Source organism: Thamnophis sirtalis, unplaced genomic scaffold, assembly GCF_051295495.1.
Source record: "Thamnophis sirtalis isolate CommonGarterSnake01/CBP01778 unplaced genomic scaffold, rThaSir2_p1.2 scaffold_2, whole genome shotgun sequence".
NCBI lineage: Eukaryota > Metazoa > Chordata > Lepidosauria > Squamata > Natricidae > Thamnophis > Thamnophis sirtalis.
In genome coordinates, this window is record NW_028261382.1 from 90,150,451 (window position 1) to 90,169,831 (window position 19,381).

At 43.0% G+C, this 19,381-nt stretch overlaps 1 protein-coding gene across 1 annotated transcript in view; it reads left to right on the plus strand.

Annotated features, from left to right (window-relative positions):
- The window catches only part of FLI1 (Fli-1 proto-oncogene, ETS transcription factor), a 96,955-nt gene that overhangs the window by 37,718 nt on the left and 39,856 nt on the right, over window positions 1–19,381 (plus strand). Inside the window, exon 2 of the mRNA XM_087706350.1 lies at window positions 11,666–11,877. Coding sequence (XP_087562476.1) covers window positions 11,666–11,877 — 212 coding nt within the window. The remainder of the gene's footprint in view (window positions 1–11,665; window positions 11,878–19,381) is intronic.

The window sequence follows — 19,381 nt, forward strand, 5'->3', positions numbered from 1 at the left end:
ACCAAAGATAACTTCCAAAATGGATGGCTTTGAGAGTCAAAAGAAATGATATAAATCAGGGGTGTCAAACTCAATTTCATGGAGGGTCTCATCAGGGTTGTGTTTGACCTTGGGAGGTTGGAGTGGGTGTGGCGAGGGTGGGAGTGGCCAAGTTGATGTCACTTGTGTCGGGTGAGGCTACCTGTGGTGGCCCGAGCCCTCTGGCAGCTAAAACAGGCTCCCGAGCTCTGTTTTCAGCTGGCACGGCCTCCTGCAGCCCTCTGCCAGCAAAAATGGAGCTCAGGTGGCCCCACACAGCCCTCCCAATCTCTGATTTTCACTGGGGTGGCCTCGTGCACCCCTCTGCCAACAAAAACAGAGCTCGTGGGGCGTGCACAGCCCTCCCGGGCCCCATTTTCACTGGGAGAGGCATTGCAGGCCAATCCTTCACTGTTTCCAGGGCAGCATCGCAAGCCAGATCTAAACACCCCATGGACCGTGTCCAGCCCATGGACCTTGAGTTTGGACACCCCTGATATAAGTGCTTAATATTGCCTTCTGCAATGTGTTATTGACTGCTATCATGTCTCCCCTGGTCCTTCCCTTCGCTAGACTGGCCATGCCTAGTTCCTGCAACTGTTCATCCCATGTTTTAGTCTCCAGTCCCCTAATCATCCTGGTTGCTCTTCTCTGCACCTTCTCTAGAGTGTCAACATGTTTTTTATAGTGTGGTGACCAAAACTGGATGCAGTATTCTAGGTGTGGTCATCCTAGTTATTCTATATGCCAGGAGTTCTTTAAGGATCTCTACTAAAATTCACTAGAGAGGGAGCCAATTTATCTCTCATGCCAGTGTTCACCCAGTTTGGAAATGTGTGGTATATGCAGCTTGCAAATTGGCCGTCATTCTTTCCAAGCCTGCTGTCCACCAAGACCCAGTTGCGTATCTTCTCCTTCTTTGCGAGACAGGGACATTAATGAATCTTTGCAGAAAACGAGATCAGTTAAACCACCCCTTCGGTGGGTTAAGCGCTGGATTTTCTATCCCCCGTAGTGTGATTGTGACTGGGGCAAAAAAAGAGAAGGAAAATATCTTGATGTAATCTCGTTGAGATGTTTTTGTTGGAATGCCACAAGAGGACTTGCTTGCAAGAAAAAAAAAATCTTTGCTTTTTTCCTAGAGGCGTGTGTAAAGGCGAGCTGGTCAGAATGGAGCCAGAGACTGGGGTGGGTGTATAAAGAAAATAAAGATGCATGCCAGCCCAGTGGGGGCAAAAAGCTTTGGACTCTTCTGCCAAATGTGAAGACCAGTTAGCGACAAGACATTGTAAGAGTTCAAGAGAAGGACATGCCGGTCGAGGTAGCAGTCCATGGATTCCTGAGTTTTAGTCGGAGATGAAGACAGAAACCTGTGCTTTGCAGCATGAGTCTCATTATTTTTTAATTTTGTTTGGTTTGTCAAGCATGTATGAGAAAACAAGCATACATATGAATATAACATATAAACATATAAGCTGGTATAAGCATATACATAAGAAATGAGTACAAATAAATAGGAACAGTAGGACAGGAGCAGTAGGCACATTGGTGCGCTTATACACACCCCCTTGCAGACCTCTTAGCAGAGGTGGGTTCCTACCAGTTCACACCTATTCGGTAGAACCGGTTCGTCAAATCTACCGAACCGGTTAGAAGAGGTTCCACCAGTGGACCCGGAAAGCAGGCCACACCTGCAGAAGAGGTTCCAAAGATTTTTTGAAACCCACCACTGGTCCTTGGATATGATTATTCTACACTATCATGCTCATATTCATAAAACTCAGTGCCTCTGTGAAAGGTAAGGATGACTACTGCGTTTGGGGTGCAATCAGAACATTGCGTGTGTTGAAGTTGTTTTAACGCAAACCAAAGATGCCTTTTGAAAAACAAGTTTACATCATATTCTTATGCATGCCAGTGTTTTGCTTAAATCTGGCCCACAGGCCAATCCTGGAAACAATGAAAGACCAGCCTGCATTGCCTCTGCCAGTAAAAAAGGATCTTGGGAGGACCGCGTGCAGCCCTCCCAAACTCCGTTTTCAGCAGCGGCAACCTCCTGCAGCCCTCTGCCAGTGAAAACGGAGTGAGTCTTCTCCATGGGCGGCCTTCCCAAGCTCTGTTTTCACTGGCAGAGGGTTGCAGGAGACCATCACAACCGAAAACGGAGCCTCACTGAGTGATGTCGAGCTGGCCACACACATCCCAGCCCCTGGAGGTCAAGCACAACCACATTGATGTGGTCCTCAATGAAATTGAGTTTGACGCCCCTGATGTAGAGGAACACCATCACAGCATTTCTCAACCTTGGCAATGTGAAGACTTCATGTCGGCTGGGGAATTCTGGGAGGTGAAGTCCACACATCTTCAAGTTGCCCAAATTGAGAAACACTGGCTTAATGTGTCACACCTCCTGAACCATCTAAAATTCAGAAACATTGACCGAATCCCTACACCAATAGGCAGAACGGAAGGGGAAGCATCTCTTTCTCTGCTATCTTGATCAGCTAAATGTTCCACATTCCAGAGTACCTTCAATTCATTCATACAAACTGCTCCACTATTTTGTTTTCATATTTTAGCCCAATTTGTAACAAAGGAAAATGTACCTTGCATTCTTTCCAATTTTTTTTTTTTTACTGGTAGCTTTTCCAGACCCTGGTCCATTTCCTCTGCCTACCCTCTCTTTTTTTATCTTCAGCAAGACATCTCATACCAGAAATGAATGTTACGGTCTTTGTACTCTATCAGCTCCCTGTGAATGTTTCCTAATGGGCTTCCTCCCATTGTTTCGGATACCATTGGAATAACAAAACAGGATGTAACTAAACAATGCTTATGAATGTAGCTGGAATAATGGTGTCATGGGTGGGCTAAAAACAATAGTGAATGGGTCCCGATAGCTGAAAATGGGTCAGAATTCCTGTGGGAAGGAGAATCAAAAAGTCGTTTCACTTCTCTGAATGAATTGAGCAGCTTGGTGTTTTCAAACTGTGATCTACATGAATAGAATAGAATAGAATAGAATAGAATAGAATAGAATAGAATGGAATGGAAGGGAAGGGAAGGGAAGGGAAGGGAAGGGAATAATGGAATAATGGAATAATGGAATAATGGAATAACGGAATAACGGAATAACGGAATAACGGAATAACGGAATAACGGAATAACGGAATAACGGAATAACGGAATAATGGAATAATGGCTGTGTGATTGGACACACAAGGAATTTGTCTTTGGTGCATATGCTCTCAGTGTACATAAGGAGAATAAAATACATTCATCAAGAATAAAAGATACAACAATGATAGTCAAGGTTATTAATAAGCTATCAAATCATTCTAGGAAACAAAAACAATATAAATTTAAAGATACAAGCAACATGGTTATAGTCCTAAGTGGGAAGAGATAGGTACTCAGAAGGATGAGAAGAATAATAGTAATACAGTCTTAGTAGATAATTTGACAGTGTTGTGGGAATTAGTTGTTTAGCAGAGTGGTGGCATGCAGGGAAAACTGTTGTGTCTAGTTGTTCTGGTGTGCAGTGCCCTATAGCATCATTTTGAGGGTAGAAGTTTAAACAATTTGTGTCCAGGATGCGAGGGGTCTGTAGATATTTTCACAGCCCTCTTTTTGACTCGTGCAATATACAGGCCCTTGATGGAAGGCAGGTTGGTAGCAATTGTTTTTTCTAGAGTTCTAATGATCCGTTGAAGTCCGTGTCTGTCTTGTTTGGTTGCAGAGCCAAACCAGACAGTTATGGAGGTGCAGATGACTGACTGAATAATTCCTCTGCAGAACAGAATCAGCAGCTCTTTGGGAAGTTTGAGCTTCCTGAGTTGGCACAGAAAGAACATTCTTCGTTGTGCCTTTTTGATGACGATTTTGATGTTAGGTGTCCATTTTAAGTCTTGAGATATGATAGAACCTAGAAACTTGAAGGCCTCTACTGTTGATACTGTGTTGTCTAGTATTGTAAGAGGTGGTAGTATAGGAAGTTTTCTTCTAAAATCCACCACCACTTCTATGGTTTTGAGTGTGTTTAGTCCAAAATTGTTCTGGTTGCACCACACGTTAGTTATTCAACCTCCCATGTGTATGCAAATTCATCATTGTCTTGAATGGTGGAAAGTTATGGCTGACAGTAGAAAATTCACAGTGGTCAAGGAGAGGCCTCTTTCTGCCTTGGTAAGCCTAAGAGAGACTGTTCGGTTAGCTTGAAGGCATATTTTTCAATCTACCAGGAAGATGGGGGGCGGGGCACAACACATAACCCCATAATGTGACTTTGCCTTTTTAAAAATGTATTCATCTGAGAAGTGGTTGAGGTTCGGGGTTTGCAAAGTAGCCAGTTTTTGAAACCATCGTATTCCTGGCCCCAAGCATCTCCAGCTGAATTGACCATAAAACCTGCTAATTAACAATATTTACAACTGTGTCTCATGCAATAGGCCACTGTGTACTGTATCTACAGCACAGGGTCAATGCTGACAAATAGAGATGCCTAATTGTTTCCCAAGAAAATGAAGGCAACACCTGGAGAGAAAAATCGGTGGGTGGAGGAATGAGTCGATACATGTAAACAGAGAGAAGGAACAAGTTTCTGCAGGCATGGTCTGTGGGCAATTGAGGATGCTGTAAATTATTATGTACGAGCCAGATGTAAGCATTAAGGGGAAAGTATTTCATAAAAGAAGGGAGTTCAAAATCTTGAACTGATTTGCCAGCTCAGATCAATCTACCAGCTCCAGATGGTGCTTGTTGTGATTAGCATTATAAGTTTAGCTGGCTGCCAAATCAGCTGGCTGGGACACAGTTTTGCTTTAGACCAGGAACAGAGTCTGGAAGAGTCCTTATTGTGTCTGCTGTTGTTACTTCTTTGAACCATGTATGATTGCTTGTTCAGCTCTTCCTTCTTTCTCAAGGACAGGTCTAAAAGTATTGGGGGCGGGGAGAGAGAATTCTCGTGCAATTGCATCTGAGTCTCAGAGATGGCCTGGACAACTCCCTGGGGTTTTTCTTGGCCAGGTTTTTCCATAAGAGATTTGTCCAAACATTTGTCTAGAAGAGATTTATTCAGAATAGTTCTGTCCATTGTCTCCTTCTAGTTTTGAGGAAGAATGTCACCCAGCTGGCTTTGTGCCTAAGGTGGCACTCGAACTCACAGTCTCCTGGTTTAATAATCTGATGTCTTAACCACTAAATTAGACTTGTTCTCATGGAATTGTTAGTTGCTAGAAAAATGGCATTATTATAGACATAAAAGATGGGAAAGGGCTTCAGAAATTAAGCCCCAGTAAGACGACACCTAGAGTACTGCATCCAGTTTTGGTCATCACACTCTAAAAAAGATGTTGAAACTCTAGAGAAGGCGCAGAGAAGAGCAACCAGGATGATTAGGGGACTGGAGACTAAAACGGTTACAGGAACTGGGCATGTCTAGTCTAGCAAAGAGAAGGACCAGGGGAAACATGATAGCAGTCTTCCAATATTTGAGGGGCTGCCACAGAGAGGAGGGGGATCAAGCTATTTTCCAAAGCACCCGAAGGCCAGACAAGGAATAAGGGATGGAAACTGACTAAGGAGAGATTCAACCTAGAAACAAGGAGGAACTTTTTGACAATGAGAGCAATCCAATCAATGGAACAGCTTTGTCTTTGGAAGTTGTGGGAGCTTCATCACTTGAGACTTTTAAGAAGAGATTGGACTGCCATTTGTCAGAAATGGTGTAGGGTCTCCTGCTTGAGTGGGGGAGTTGGACTAGATGACCTATAAGGTCCCCTTCCAACTCTGTTAATCTGTTAAAGCAGAATCATTAAGAGAGTATTGTTTAAATGTAGTAAGGTCTGCATGAACTTTCTAAACCAGGTTTGCATACCTCTTGTCTCCAGCCTGATTGTGGTTTACCAGATGGTCAGTCCAACTCTTGCTTTTGCAGTCATGGTACAGCAAGAGTTTATCAAACTTCTAATAAGCCATCATGTATGGCCGATGTACTCTAGTTGTGCTCTGCTTGGTTTGATGGATCATAAGTTGTATGGTCATGAGTAGGCTTTTTCACCAGACCTATTTCTGTGTCATTAGCCAACCTTTCATTGGAGTTTGTGAAGCAGTTACTTCAGGTAGTAGACCAATGAATAGTGAGATGGACCAAATGCATCTGAATGTTGGCCATAAAGTATCAAACCAATTCGCTAGTCGAATGGTGATTGGTCATATTCACATGAGTGGAGAAAGGATATATTTCTAGAATTGCTCCAAGCCACAGTGGGGACTAGAAGCTCCTCACCTCTAGAGAAGACCATTCTAGATCAGGTTGGTCTACCAGTGGGCCCTGTACAAAATGGAAGTGGAAATGAAGTGGAAGTGGAAGAAAGACAAGGGCTATCCTGGATGGATGGATGGATGATTGACTGGATGATTGACTGGATGATTGACTGGATGATTGACTGGATGATTGACTGGATGATTGACTGGATGAATGACTGGATGGATTGATGGATGAATTGGTAACTGGTAAACCATTCTTGCCAATTGGCAAGGGTGTAGCAAGTGAAGTTTTCTCTGACATAGAGAAGAGCCTACAGGATATAACTTAGTTTTCTCCTATTAAGATGACACACGGCTAGAAATACATTAGTAAGACACCAACCAACCAACCCCCATCCAGTTGTGTTTGACTCTAGGGAGCGCTGCTCATCTCTGTTTCTTAGCTGAGTGAGCCAGCATTGTCCAAAGATGCTTCTGTGGTCAGGTGGCCAGCATGGCTATACGCCAAGCCCAACCAAGTGCTGTGTTATTGGGGAAAATGATGTAAATTAAACAGTTGTCTATTTCCATATCTTAAGTATGTCATTATTGTTCTTAAGTGCTGCAGTGGAAGAGGTTATGAATTGAGAAGGATGTTTATTACTACAATTTATAAATAATGAAATAAATGATCAAGTCCATCCCAAAACAAAGTGACAGATATCTCCTTTTCTTCTCTAGAGAAATCCCCCATTCCACCCATCTCTGGCTTTAACTGATAACTCTGTTATCTTTTGCATGACTGTTGAGATAGAAAGGCAAGGAACTTAATTAGGAACTCCTGCTATTCATTCCCCGATTTCATTGCTTTCATGTGAGTGATTTTCAATCTCTTTCTTGCCTGCCACAAAGTAATGTGATAAATTTACTGGAATATGCAGCATGCCTGTGATAAAAATCAGCTGGATGAACTATAAACTTATGCTGCAGTTTAATGTTATAAGAATAAGCCACAGTGAGTCTCAGGCTTGTCTCCTTTCTCTAGATATAGCTCAAATCTTGAAGATCACAAGTGAAAGTCTGCCAGCTGTATCTTTCATCATCCTGAATTAAAAAATTGAAATAACTGGCACATTGCATCAATCTCTAATATGGCTTCTTGGTTGAGTTCTTGGTGTTCTCTGAGTTTGCTTAGCTTCTTACAGACAACTCATTACCAGGTTAGGTAACATGATCAGTGCGCTGATGAAGTTATCCAAAGGAAGAGAATTAAGCTCAGAGAATATCAAGAACCCAACGATTGAATCCTGACCTACATAGATAGCAATAGCAATAGCACTTAGACTTATATTACAGTGTTTCACAGTGCTCTCTAAGCTGTTATACAGAGGCAGCCTTTTGCCCCCAACAATCTGGATCCTCATTTTACCCACCTCGGAAGGATGGAAAGCTGAGACAACCTTAAGCTGGTCAGGATCGAACTTCCAAATTGCTGGCAGCCAGCAGTCAGCAGAAGTAGCCTACAGTACTGCACTCTAACCACTGTGAAGGGAAGGAGGGAGGGAGGGAAGGAAGGAAAGAAGGAAGGAAAATAGCAATAGCACTTAGACTTATATACCACTTCCCAGTGCTTTAGAGCCCTCTCTAAGTGGTTTACAGAGTCAGCCTATTGCCCCCAACAATCTGGGTCCTCATTTTACTCACCTCGGAAGGACGAAAGGCTGGGTCAACTTTGAGCCTGGTGAGATTCAAACTGCCAAATCGCAGGCAGCCAGCAGGCAGCAGAAGTAGCCTGCAGTACTGCACTCTAACCACTGCGCCACCATGGCTCAGGGCTCGTAGATGCCTACTATGATATGATTTATGAGTGTACAGTTAGTACATTTGAGGTGTCCGATGGGTACATGCCTGTCCTATTTCTTTTTTGTACAATTATCTCTTAATAAGGACAGTCGCCATGACTTTCCACATCTCAGTTAAATCCCAAAGAAGACCTCCCCTGAAGAAACATCTTTCATGATGGAGTTTTGGACAGCTAAACATAAGCAGACGAAGAAGCTACAAGGGTGAGGCAGAGATGTGAATGAAACAGTAATAGCAGCATCCTTAGCTTACAATCCAAAGAGAGATTAAAAACACATCCAAAGAGATTTGGAAAAACTCTTAAGGCACCCTGAAAATGAGGACAGATAATATTACTAAAAAAACCACACATCAAAAAACATCCTCTGCCCTCTGGTTGCATCCTGACCTTCCAAGTGAAGATTAGTTTGAGGAAGGTTGTAAGGCAGCAGAATGCCTATGTTATGAATTTTCCTTGCAATGCTTCAGGTCTAAACCTTCAATTATCTGGCAAAGCTCTCGCCCCTTGAACTCTCGCCACAAAAGCCTTGCTCTAAGTTTTGGCCTGCAACAGGTTTATGAATTGTTTTCTGTAGGAATTCTTTCCATACCTCTGTTACTTCTGAAGGTGTTTTTCTTCCCTACGCCCTGCCTTCCTTTCTCCAGTCACCCCTGGATGAAAGTCAGTCTTCTGTTTCACGAATTTGCCTCGAGAGACAAAGGGCTGTGTCGGCAGGCACAGAAAGTTGGTTTGGGTCTTGGCTCAGCCACCGACAGAGCCCAGAGCGATATGCCAGGAATGTAGCATAAAAATGAGGAAAGCTAAAACTGGCCTACTCCCAAGGACAACATCGTGTAAGATATTAAAAAAGTAAGGCATCTGTCTCAGGTCTAGTCTAGACCGCTGGACAGAAACAATTGTGTAGTAGAGAAGGCAGTGTCCCATTGTTTTGTTAGATGGTAGTCATGCTTTGATTATGCATAGGAACTATATTATAGTACCACCAGACCAGACCAGACCCGATCCGACCTTACCCTACCCTACCAAACCATACCCTACCGTATTATACCCTACCCTACCTCATTTTATCTATCCTACCCTACCCTACCCTACCAAACCATACCCTACCATACCATATCATACCCTACCCTACCAAAACATACCCTACCATATCCTACCATACCATATCATACCCTACCCTACCAAACCATACCCTACCATATCATACCTTACCCTACCCTACCTTATCCTATCCTACCCTACCCTACCAAACCATACCCTACCATATTATACCCTACCTTACCCTACCCTACCTCATTCTATCTATCCTACTCTACCCTACCAAACGATACCCTACCATATTATACCCTACCTTACCCTACCCTACCTCATTTTATCTATCCTACCCTACCCTACCCTACCAAACCATACCCTACTATACCATATCATACCCTACCCTACCAAAACATACCCTACCATATCCTACCATACCATATCATACCCTACCCTACCAAACCATACCCTACCGTATTATACCCTACCTTACCCTACCCTACCTCATTTTATCTATCCTACCCTACCCTACCCTACCAAACCATACCCTACTATACCATATCATACCCTACCCTACCAAAACATACCCTACCATATCCTACCATACCATATCATACCCTACCCTACCAAACCATACCCTACCGTATTATACCCTACCTTACCCTACCCTACCTCATTTTATCTATCCTACCCTACCCTACCCTACCAAACCATACCCTACTATACCATATCATACCCTACCCTACCAAAACATACCCTACCATATCCTACCATACCATATCATACCCTACCCTACCAAACGATACCCTACCATATTATACCCTACCTTACCCTACCCTACCTCATTCTATCTATCCTACTCTACCCTACCAAACCATACCCTACCGTATTATACCCTACCTTACCCTACCCTACCTCATTTTATCTATCCTACCCTACCCTACCCTACCAAACCATACCCTACTATACCATATCATACCCTACCCTACCAAAACATACCCTACCATATCCTACCATACCATATCATACCCTACCCTACCAAACCATACCCTACCGTATTATACCCTACCTTACCCTACCCTACCTCATTTTATCTATCCTACCCTACCCTACCCTACCAAACCATACCCTACTATACCATATCATACCCTACCCTACCAAAACATACCCTACCATATCCTACCATACCATATCATACCCTACCCTACCAAACGATACCCTACCATATTATACCCTACCTTACCCTACCCTACCTCATTCTATCTATCCTACTCTACCCTACCAAACCATACCCTACCGTATTATACCCTACCTTACCCTACCCTACCTCATTTTATCTATCCTACCCTACCCTACCCTACCAAACCATACCCTACTATACCATATCATACCCTACCCTACCAAAACATACCCTACCATATCCTACCATACCATATCATACCCTACCCTACCAAACCATACCCTACCGTATTATACCCTACCTTACCCTACCTCATTCTATCTATCCTACTCTACTCTACTCTACTCTACTCTACTCTACCCTACCAAACCATACTTTACCCTGCCCTACCTTATCCTATCCTACCCTACCAAAACCATACCCTACACTACCAAACCATATCCTACACTACCTTACCCTACCATACCCTACCCTACTATACTCTACCATACCCTTCTTACCAGACCAGACCAGACTAGACCAGACCATCCTAGGAACTGTATTATAGTATCTCTATATCTGTAGAGGTATTATCAAAGGTGATTAAAATGATTATTTCTTCTACATATGACATGGTCAACCCTTTCTCCTTCATGGCTAGCTTTCCAGGGTTTCAGACATTCTCGGTATTTCTCCACAGCTGTCATTATTTAACATGCAGATGCCAGGATTGAAATACTGGCCGTCCTGTGTAACACAGCACACTGGGGCTGACTTTCGCATCATATATGTATATTTCCAAGTTGTCCTGGCCATAGGCTCCAGCAGATGGGTGGTGCTGAATGAAATAGCACTCCAAATGACGGATGGGGAAAGCTGCATCCACATGGTTGCTTTTTCCATGTAGCAGAATGTTTAGCTCAGTCCAACTCGGTTATTTCCCCCCATCCATCATGAAAATCTTGTCGGCTCCAAACTCAGCGAGTTACGTTGACCATATATTCATAAAGCCACCATCTGGAGAAGGATGGCTTAGCTCTTCTGAATCTGGCAGGTTACCAAAGCAAAGGGAGGTGCTCTTCTCCACAGATACAGTGTGCAGCTCTTCTGCTCTAGGTTCTTGCAGCCTGCTCAGATTAAAGCAAAGAACCCCTAAGTTTGGCTCAGTAATTGGGGTGGAAACACAAAAGTTTCTGGTTCAATTTGCAACTCTGGGGTGAATGCCAGTTCCAGATCAATCCCTTTTTGACTATCTCTTTGCCAGCTGCAAGAAGATGATATCAGCTAAACCTCTAGCCCAGGTATAACACCTGCTTTAATTTCTCTTTCTCCTGTTTGATATCTAGGAGGCTCTCTCAGTGGTGAGTGAAGATCAATCCCTCTTTGATTCTACCTACGGAGCTGGTGCTCACCTTTCCAAGGCAGACATGACGGCCTCAGGGAACCCGGATTATGGTCAACCACACAAGATCAACCCTTTACCTCCCCAGCAAGAGTGGATCAATCAGCCAGTCCGTGTCAATGTTAAGAGGGAATACGATCATGTGAATGGATCCAGGTAAGGAAGGACAAGTACCTATCTGCAGCACGATGAATCCAGCTATCTTCTGAGGGCTACAGAGGGACGTGGTAGCTCAGTGGCTAGGACGCTGAGCTTGTCAATCGGAAGTTCGGCAGCTTGGCGGTTTGAATCCCAAGCGCCGTGTAACAGAGTGAGCTCCCATTACTTGTCCCAGCTTCTGCCAACCTAGCAATTCGAAATCACGTAAAATGCAAGGAGAAAAAATAGGAACCACCTTTGGTGGGAAGGTAACAGCGGTCTGTGTCCCTTCGGTGTTTAGTCATGTCAGCCACATGACCACGAAGACATCATCGGACAGTGCTGGCTCTTCGGCTTTGAAATGGAGATGAGAACCGCCCCCTAGAGTCAGGAACAACTAGCACATAGGTGCGAGGGGAACCTTTACCTTTACCTTTTTATCAGGGCTACAAATGTCCAGTCAGCCACCAGAGGGCAGCAAAGACATACAGATAGTTGTAACTTTGCTGCCATCTAGAGGGAGTAAGAATAATTTGTATCTCAGATGTAACTAGATGTACTAGTTGATATATACAGCTTGATGACACAGGGAAGCTTGGATCTCAGAAAGATGATGAGAATGGGTCACGTTACATATTATGTGGCTGGGCTCTCTTCCATTCATTAACTTTTCACATAGAGACACTCTGTTTTTCTCTTATACACGCAGAAAAATGCACAAACAAATCCATTTATAAAACTACTACCAAGAGACATGATAGGAAAGCAATTTCCTCTTGTAATTTACTGGCTAATCAACAATACGTCATATCGGTATGTATTGCATAGATTTTCTTAAGCCAGATTCGAATCAAAACATGCATTTGCTCTTTAATGACATTTTTAGACCATGATCCAAGAAATGTACTAGAATCCTGACTTCTCCTCCCATTGCAACCATGCACACATTAACTCCTTCCACTTTAACCTTCTGTGACATCCCTATTCAGGATGTCATAGGAGCAAGGGGCTGGATTAAAAGACCTCCAAGATCCCTTCAAACTTCTCTTCTCTTCTCTTCTATTCTATTTTACATTCCAATATCTGTTCTGTTCTATTCTATTCTATATTCCAACATCTGTTCTATTCTATTCTATTCTAATCTATTCTATTCTGTTCTATTTTGTTCTGTTCTATTCTATTCTACATTCCAATATCTGTTCTGTTCTGTTCTGTTCTGTACTATTCTATTCTGTTCTTTTCAGTTCAGTTCAGTTCAATATTTTAGTTCATTATTTCATTTCATTTCTATAATTTACATTCCATTCCCAATGAAGCTGTATTTTTAGGATTTTAGGATTTTATTAATATTTATAGGCCGCCCTTTTCCCTGAGGGGACTCAGGGCGGCTTACATAAAATAGGGAAGGGAGGGTACAAGACAATAAACGCAAAACAATACATAAGCGTAAAATAGTACACAACATTCATTCATCATTCGGGTGGGGACAGATTATCTTTATCCCCAGGCCTGACGGGCTGGCCAGGTCTTAAGGGCTGTGCGGAAGGTCTGGACGGTGGTGAGGGTACGAATCTCCATGGGGAGATCGTTCCAAAGGGTCGCAGCTACTACTGAAAAGGCTCTCCTCCGTGTGGTTGCCAGTCGACACTGACTGGCAGATGGAACTCGGAGGAGGCCTAATCTATGCGATCTAATTGGTCGCAGGGAGGTAATTGGCAGGAGGCGGTCTCTCAAGTACGCAGATCCACTACCATGAAGGGCTTTATCTCTACCTGATATGAGCAAATTAAGAAGCCGTGCCCACAGGTAGCTCAGAAGGAAATAGTTGATACATTATTGGGACAATGTGTAATTCCGGGCAAGCCAAACCAGTTTAAAATTATTACCCTCCTAGGGAGAAGAAGATAAATATTTGTGAATGTAGGTCTGGATTGGATTATTACTGCCATTATTGTTTCACAAAGATGTCCTCAAGACAGCTGGGACAAATACTTCATTGATTAGTTTAAAGGTTGAACTTTGGAGATTGAACAGGTCACGAAGATGGAAGGACTGAGACTGAGATCAAAGGGTTTGCAGTGATGGTCCTCATGTAGAAATTAATGACCGCAAGTTAATTTAAGATAACATAAATTCAGGAGAGGCTATAGGCATAAAACTCTTTTTATGATGACTGAGTAATGTGCAGAGTAGCTATGAGGCAAGATGAAGGATTGCACAGACCTCCCTCATTTTTTTCAAATAGTGTAGAAAGCAGTGATGTGCGGTGAGGTTTATGGCTGGTGAGGCAAAAAGAAAGAAAGCAGCTTTTGGGTGCCCTGCTGCTATGTCCAACATGGAGGCGGGACGCCTCTATGTCGGACATAGCGGCAGGACGGCTTTTGCCCTCTTTCAAGAAAGCTTTCTTGAAGAGCTGCTGAGGTCAGGCTGGGTTAGATGCTGCCAGAGTCTCCAATGGATGACTCTGCTTAACTGTTTAAAAAAGCCTCTAAAAAAACACCCTCTACAGGAGGAGGCAAGAGAACCACGTGCCTCATCTACATAAGGAATTTTTTGGCTTTTAACCTTTGCTTAACTCTGCTCGAGTGATCATAAAGTCAGACTAAATGAGACACATGGTTCTCCCACCTCCTCCTGTAGAAAGCACTTTTTAGAGGCTTCAGTTAAGCACTAAGCAGAGGTTCACTGACAAAAGGGCGACCGACAAAAGCATACCCAACGAAACTGTGGTGACCCACCCCTGCTCAGGGTTGAAAGGAGGGGTTCTTGGTGCTCTCTGAGAGCAGGAAGGACCTCTCAAAAGAGTGTTCTTCTTCTTCTTCTTCTTCTTCTTCTTCTTCTTCTTCTTCTTCTTCTTCTTCCTCTTCTTCTCCTCCTCCTCCTCCTTCTTCTTCTCCCACGCAAATCTTGCCATGTGAATGGTCTACGACAGGTGTGTCAAATTTGATTTCATTGAGGGCCGCATCAGTGGTGGGTTCTTACCGGTTCGGCCGAACTGGTAGTTGTTTGGCAGCCTGGATCGCTGGAACTGGCAGCAATCCAGGCCTGCCACACCCCTGAACCGGTTCTCCTACAGTGCCGTCATATTGCTTTTCAGTTCTGCGCATGTGCAGAAAAATTTTCATTGGAAAAATTAAATTTCTTCCCCTTTAACATTTTGCACAGTGTGCAGACCTTATGTGCAAATGCGCATGAACGCAGATGCAAATGCACACCCCTGGTTGTGTTGGACCTCAGGTGGCTGGAGTGGGTGTGGCCAGCGTAGACGTTGCCAACTAAACATAACTCATGCCAGGGGCACCTGTGGTGGCCTGAGTGCTCTATCAGCAAAAACAGGTTCCTGCAACCTTCTGCGAATAAAAATGAAGCTCGGGAGAGCCACATGTAACCCTCCCGAACTCCATTTTTGCTGGCAGAAGCACCATGGGCCGGTCCTTTGCTGTTTCCACGACAGCCCCACGGGCCAGATCTAAGCACCCCACGGGCCAGATCTGGCCCCCGGGCCTTGAGTTTGGCACCCCCTGGTGTACAACATCTCAGCGATAGGGTTCCTGTAAACATAGCCAGAGGTTGGGATCTGTCCAGAAGTGGATTCCTACCAGTTCGCACCAGTTCGATACAACCGGTTCGTCAAATCTACCGAACCGGTTAGAAGAGGTTCCACCAGTGGACCCGGAAAGCAGGCCACACCTACAGAAGAGGTTCCAAAAAATTTTGAAACCCACCACTGACACACACACACACACACACACACACACACACACACACACAGACTCACATAGAGAGAGAAAGAGAAAGAAAGGAAGAAATAAATAAAGAAAAAAAGAAAAAAAGAAAGAAAAAATGAGAGAGAGATGAAAGGAAAAAGGAAAAAGGGACAGAGAGACAAAAGGAAGGAGAGAGAGAGAGAGAAAGAAAACACATGGCCGGCAAGCCACACCTACCAGGTCACATGGCCAGCAAGTCACTCCCACAAAGGAGGCAACACCCACAGAGTAGGTTTGAAAAAAATTTGAAACCCACCACTGGATCTGTCCATCACCTATTGGCTAATTTGTGCTGTGCAGATTTCCTTGATCATTTTAGCTTGGGCTGCAGGAAAGACTGGACACTTGACTTCTGAAGCATAAGTCTGTATTATTCAGGCTCTTCGTTTGCTCCTTTTTTTCCAAAGAGCAGTGAACCTGACTTAGAAATAAATAGGATGCATATGTGCACATTTGGGGGTGATGTTGCCTCCCTGCCCCCCTACATTTGCAAACCAGCTGGAGACGGCTCCAGAAAACACTCTCTTTTTCTATGTTTTCCATTAACCTCAAGTGCTGCCTTTCCCCCCCCCCCCCCAAAAAAAAAACCCTGCTTCATTCAAGATTCTGGGGAAAAGCCCATGTGCAAAATTAACTAGAGAGGAGGTGCAAAATAGATGGCTTAGACAATAAGAACAAGAACAATAAGGATAACAATATCTGCCTCCCTTCTCCTTGAGTGCCAATTAATTCCATTTCAAAATACAAAATGCAGAAATGCTGAGAGTTAGAATTAACATGGTTCTCATCGTCAAACTTTGTAATGCTTGCATGGTATTATTTTTGTTTAGCCAGTTTTTAATGGGTTAATGAGCTCCCAAATATTCTTTACACTTTCTTGAGATACACTGATTTTTAATGCTGGTGGAGGAACACTTTTTATTTGGAAAACCAGAGTCTTTTATATCTTGGGTTTATTGGTGCAGACATTTTAAGAATGGCCTATGAAATATAAAGAGTGATTGTGCCTCAGTGCATATAGAACATACTGATATCAGAGGCAATTTTTAAAACATGTAATATATCAAGTGGCCTTAACTAGTTATCATCTGTTGAATTCCTTTTCTTTATCTTACTTTCTTTGGGGGGGAGGGCGATGGGGATTTACTGGGATAATAATATCTGCTCACTTCTTGATTGCCTACATCAGGAGTCTCTAAACTTGGCAACTTTAAGACTTGTGGATTTCAACTCCCAGAATTCCCCATCCAACCACGAACTCATCTGAAAGTTGCCAATTTTGGAGAGCCCTGTTCTACATCTTAATAGCAATAGCAATAGAAGCAATAGCACTTAGACTTATATGCCGCTTCACAGTCCTTTATATCCTGCTCTAAGCAGTTTACAGAGTCAGCCTCTTGCCCCCAACCATCTGGGTCCTCATTTTACCCACCTCAGAAGGATGGAAGGCTGAGTCAACCTTGAGCCTGGTGAGATTCGAACTGTCAAATTTCAGGCAACCAGCAGGCAGCAGAATTAACCTGCAATACTGCACTCTAACCACTGTGCCACCATGGCTCATGGTTAAACATGGCTTCTAAATGTTACCTGGAAAAACATACCTGTCCTTTTTTTTAATATTTATTTTTTAAAAATACAAATTACAAACATAGTAAATACAAACAAAGAAAAAAAGGAATAAAAGCAAATATTATAGTGTACACCCCCACCGAGACCTTTTTTTTACTGTTATATTTCTTCATCTATAACAAATAAAAGATATACAATATATTCCAATTGTGCCCTTATACCATTCAAAACAACATATATTCTTGAATAGGTTTATTCCCTTTGCTTTCCACCAACACTGATTTTATAAAATCCCCCATATTTCATTATAATTATTTGCTTTAATCATTCCTTTTTTAAAATTTAATTGCTGTTGTTAATTTATCATTTGTTGCCATACTCCAAATTTCATTAAGCCACTCATTTCTTTGAATATCCCAATTTTGTCCCCAATATTTAGCTAGCACTAATCTAGCTGCCATCATCAGGTTTACAATCAATTCCTTTTCTGTATCATTTATATCCTGGTAGTCTCCAGAACATTGTTGATTGTAGCTTCCAGAATTCCCAGACAATATTTCTAAGGTTAAGCTGGCTTGGAATTTTGGGATTCATGTAAGATACATGTTAGAAGAGACATCATAGGTCATCTGTTCCTCTTTCTCAGTGCAGAAATGCACAAAACTATTCTAAATCTGTGCCATCAAGCCCACATTCGTTGGCATCCTTCAGTCTCAAAAGACTATGGTATTGTGCTCTGGAAAGAGGTAACGCTGGAATGTCCTCTCCAGCACGAGGCCTGGGTAGATTAATTTGGAGGAGAGACTGTTACCCAAGCAACAGATCCTCCCTCTCCATGTTGCTGAAATAGTCCAATGGAACGGCAGAGCCAATACGATTGGTTCCAACTGCATCGCAGGAGTTACCAGTTGTACACAGTCATAAACTGCTTCTGAGACTCTGGCTCCGGATTTTGCCTCGAGGTTGACTCCTGAAGCCTTTTCCAGTAGTGGATGTAGCCACAGTGGAGGTTTGCAATCAGAGTTTCCTTTCTCCTGGAAGATGGTTCTGCCACTTTATCTGCCATTGGAGCGTAGAGCCCTCTTCTGCCTTCAAAACTATTGACTGTCTTCTCCTGTAACCCTGGAAAGGGATCCTTACGAGGTGCTCCCAGCCAGGCCAGCTGGATCAAGGTTTTTTAAGGAGATGTTACTCCTCCATCACTCACCCTTTGTCCTGGCTTTTGACAGGCAGAGCCTGGCTTCCCAAACATTGGGCCTAGGATGGTGGGTTTAAGTCCACATTAAAGTCTTAATATCTCTGGATAGCACCAAGTTGGCAAAGCTTGATGTAGACCCAAGCAGGGTTAAATAGATAGATCTACCACCTGGTAGCAGATAATGTCATTCTGTCTTGTCTCTCCATGTGCTTTGAATTGTGCTTTGAAGAAGATTATAATCCCATAGATGGAACTGCAGAGTGCCAGGCATTTTGTACTCCAAAATCATTATAGTTTTTAACACCTGGCACCCATGAGAAATTAGTTCACCTCTTTCTTTCTTTCTTTCTTTCTTTCTTTCTTTCTTTCTTTCTTTCTTTCTTTCCTTCCTTCCTTCCTTCCTTCCTTCCTTCCTTCCTTTCTTCTCTTTCTCAATATTTGTCTGTTTTCCTTTTCTTTCTCTCTCTCTTTCTCTCTCTTCACTCCTGCTGTTGCTTACAACTTTTTCTGCCTGCCGCAAGGACATTAAACTGATCAGCAATTTGCCTCTCTAAAGGCCGCCTTTGGTTCCAGGCCTGGAAAAACAGTAGGCGAAATCATACAACCTTAAGTTCTAACATGTGCAAGTTATACGTCTTATTTCCATTTCCAAAGCAGTCCTTCGCCCCAAAAAGACATGAGGAAAAAATTACTGTCTGCCTCTGAATATCTCGGCAGAAAGTTTATCTCCCAGTCATGATAACTATGCTAGAATAATTCTGCCTCTGTGCCTTAGCAAAGAAATTTAAAGTTCTCTGTTGGAAAATCTTTCCAGGCTTGTTCAGCTGATGGGAATTTAACCATGCAGTCATGTTTTTCTTCTCTGTTTACTGAGTGGAATGGATTCTTTCAAAGCTTGTTTTTCTTGTGGCTGTTGGTTGGGTCAGGTTCGTGAATGCAAAGAAAATGTCATAGATGAAACATAGCAATAGGACCTAGATATGTCTAC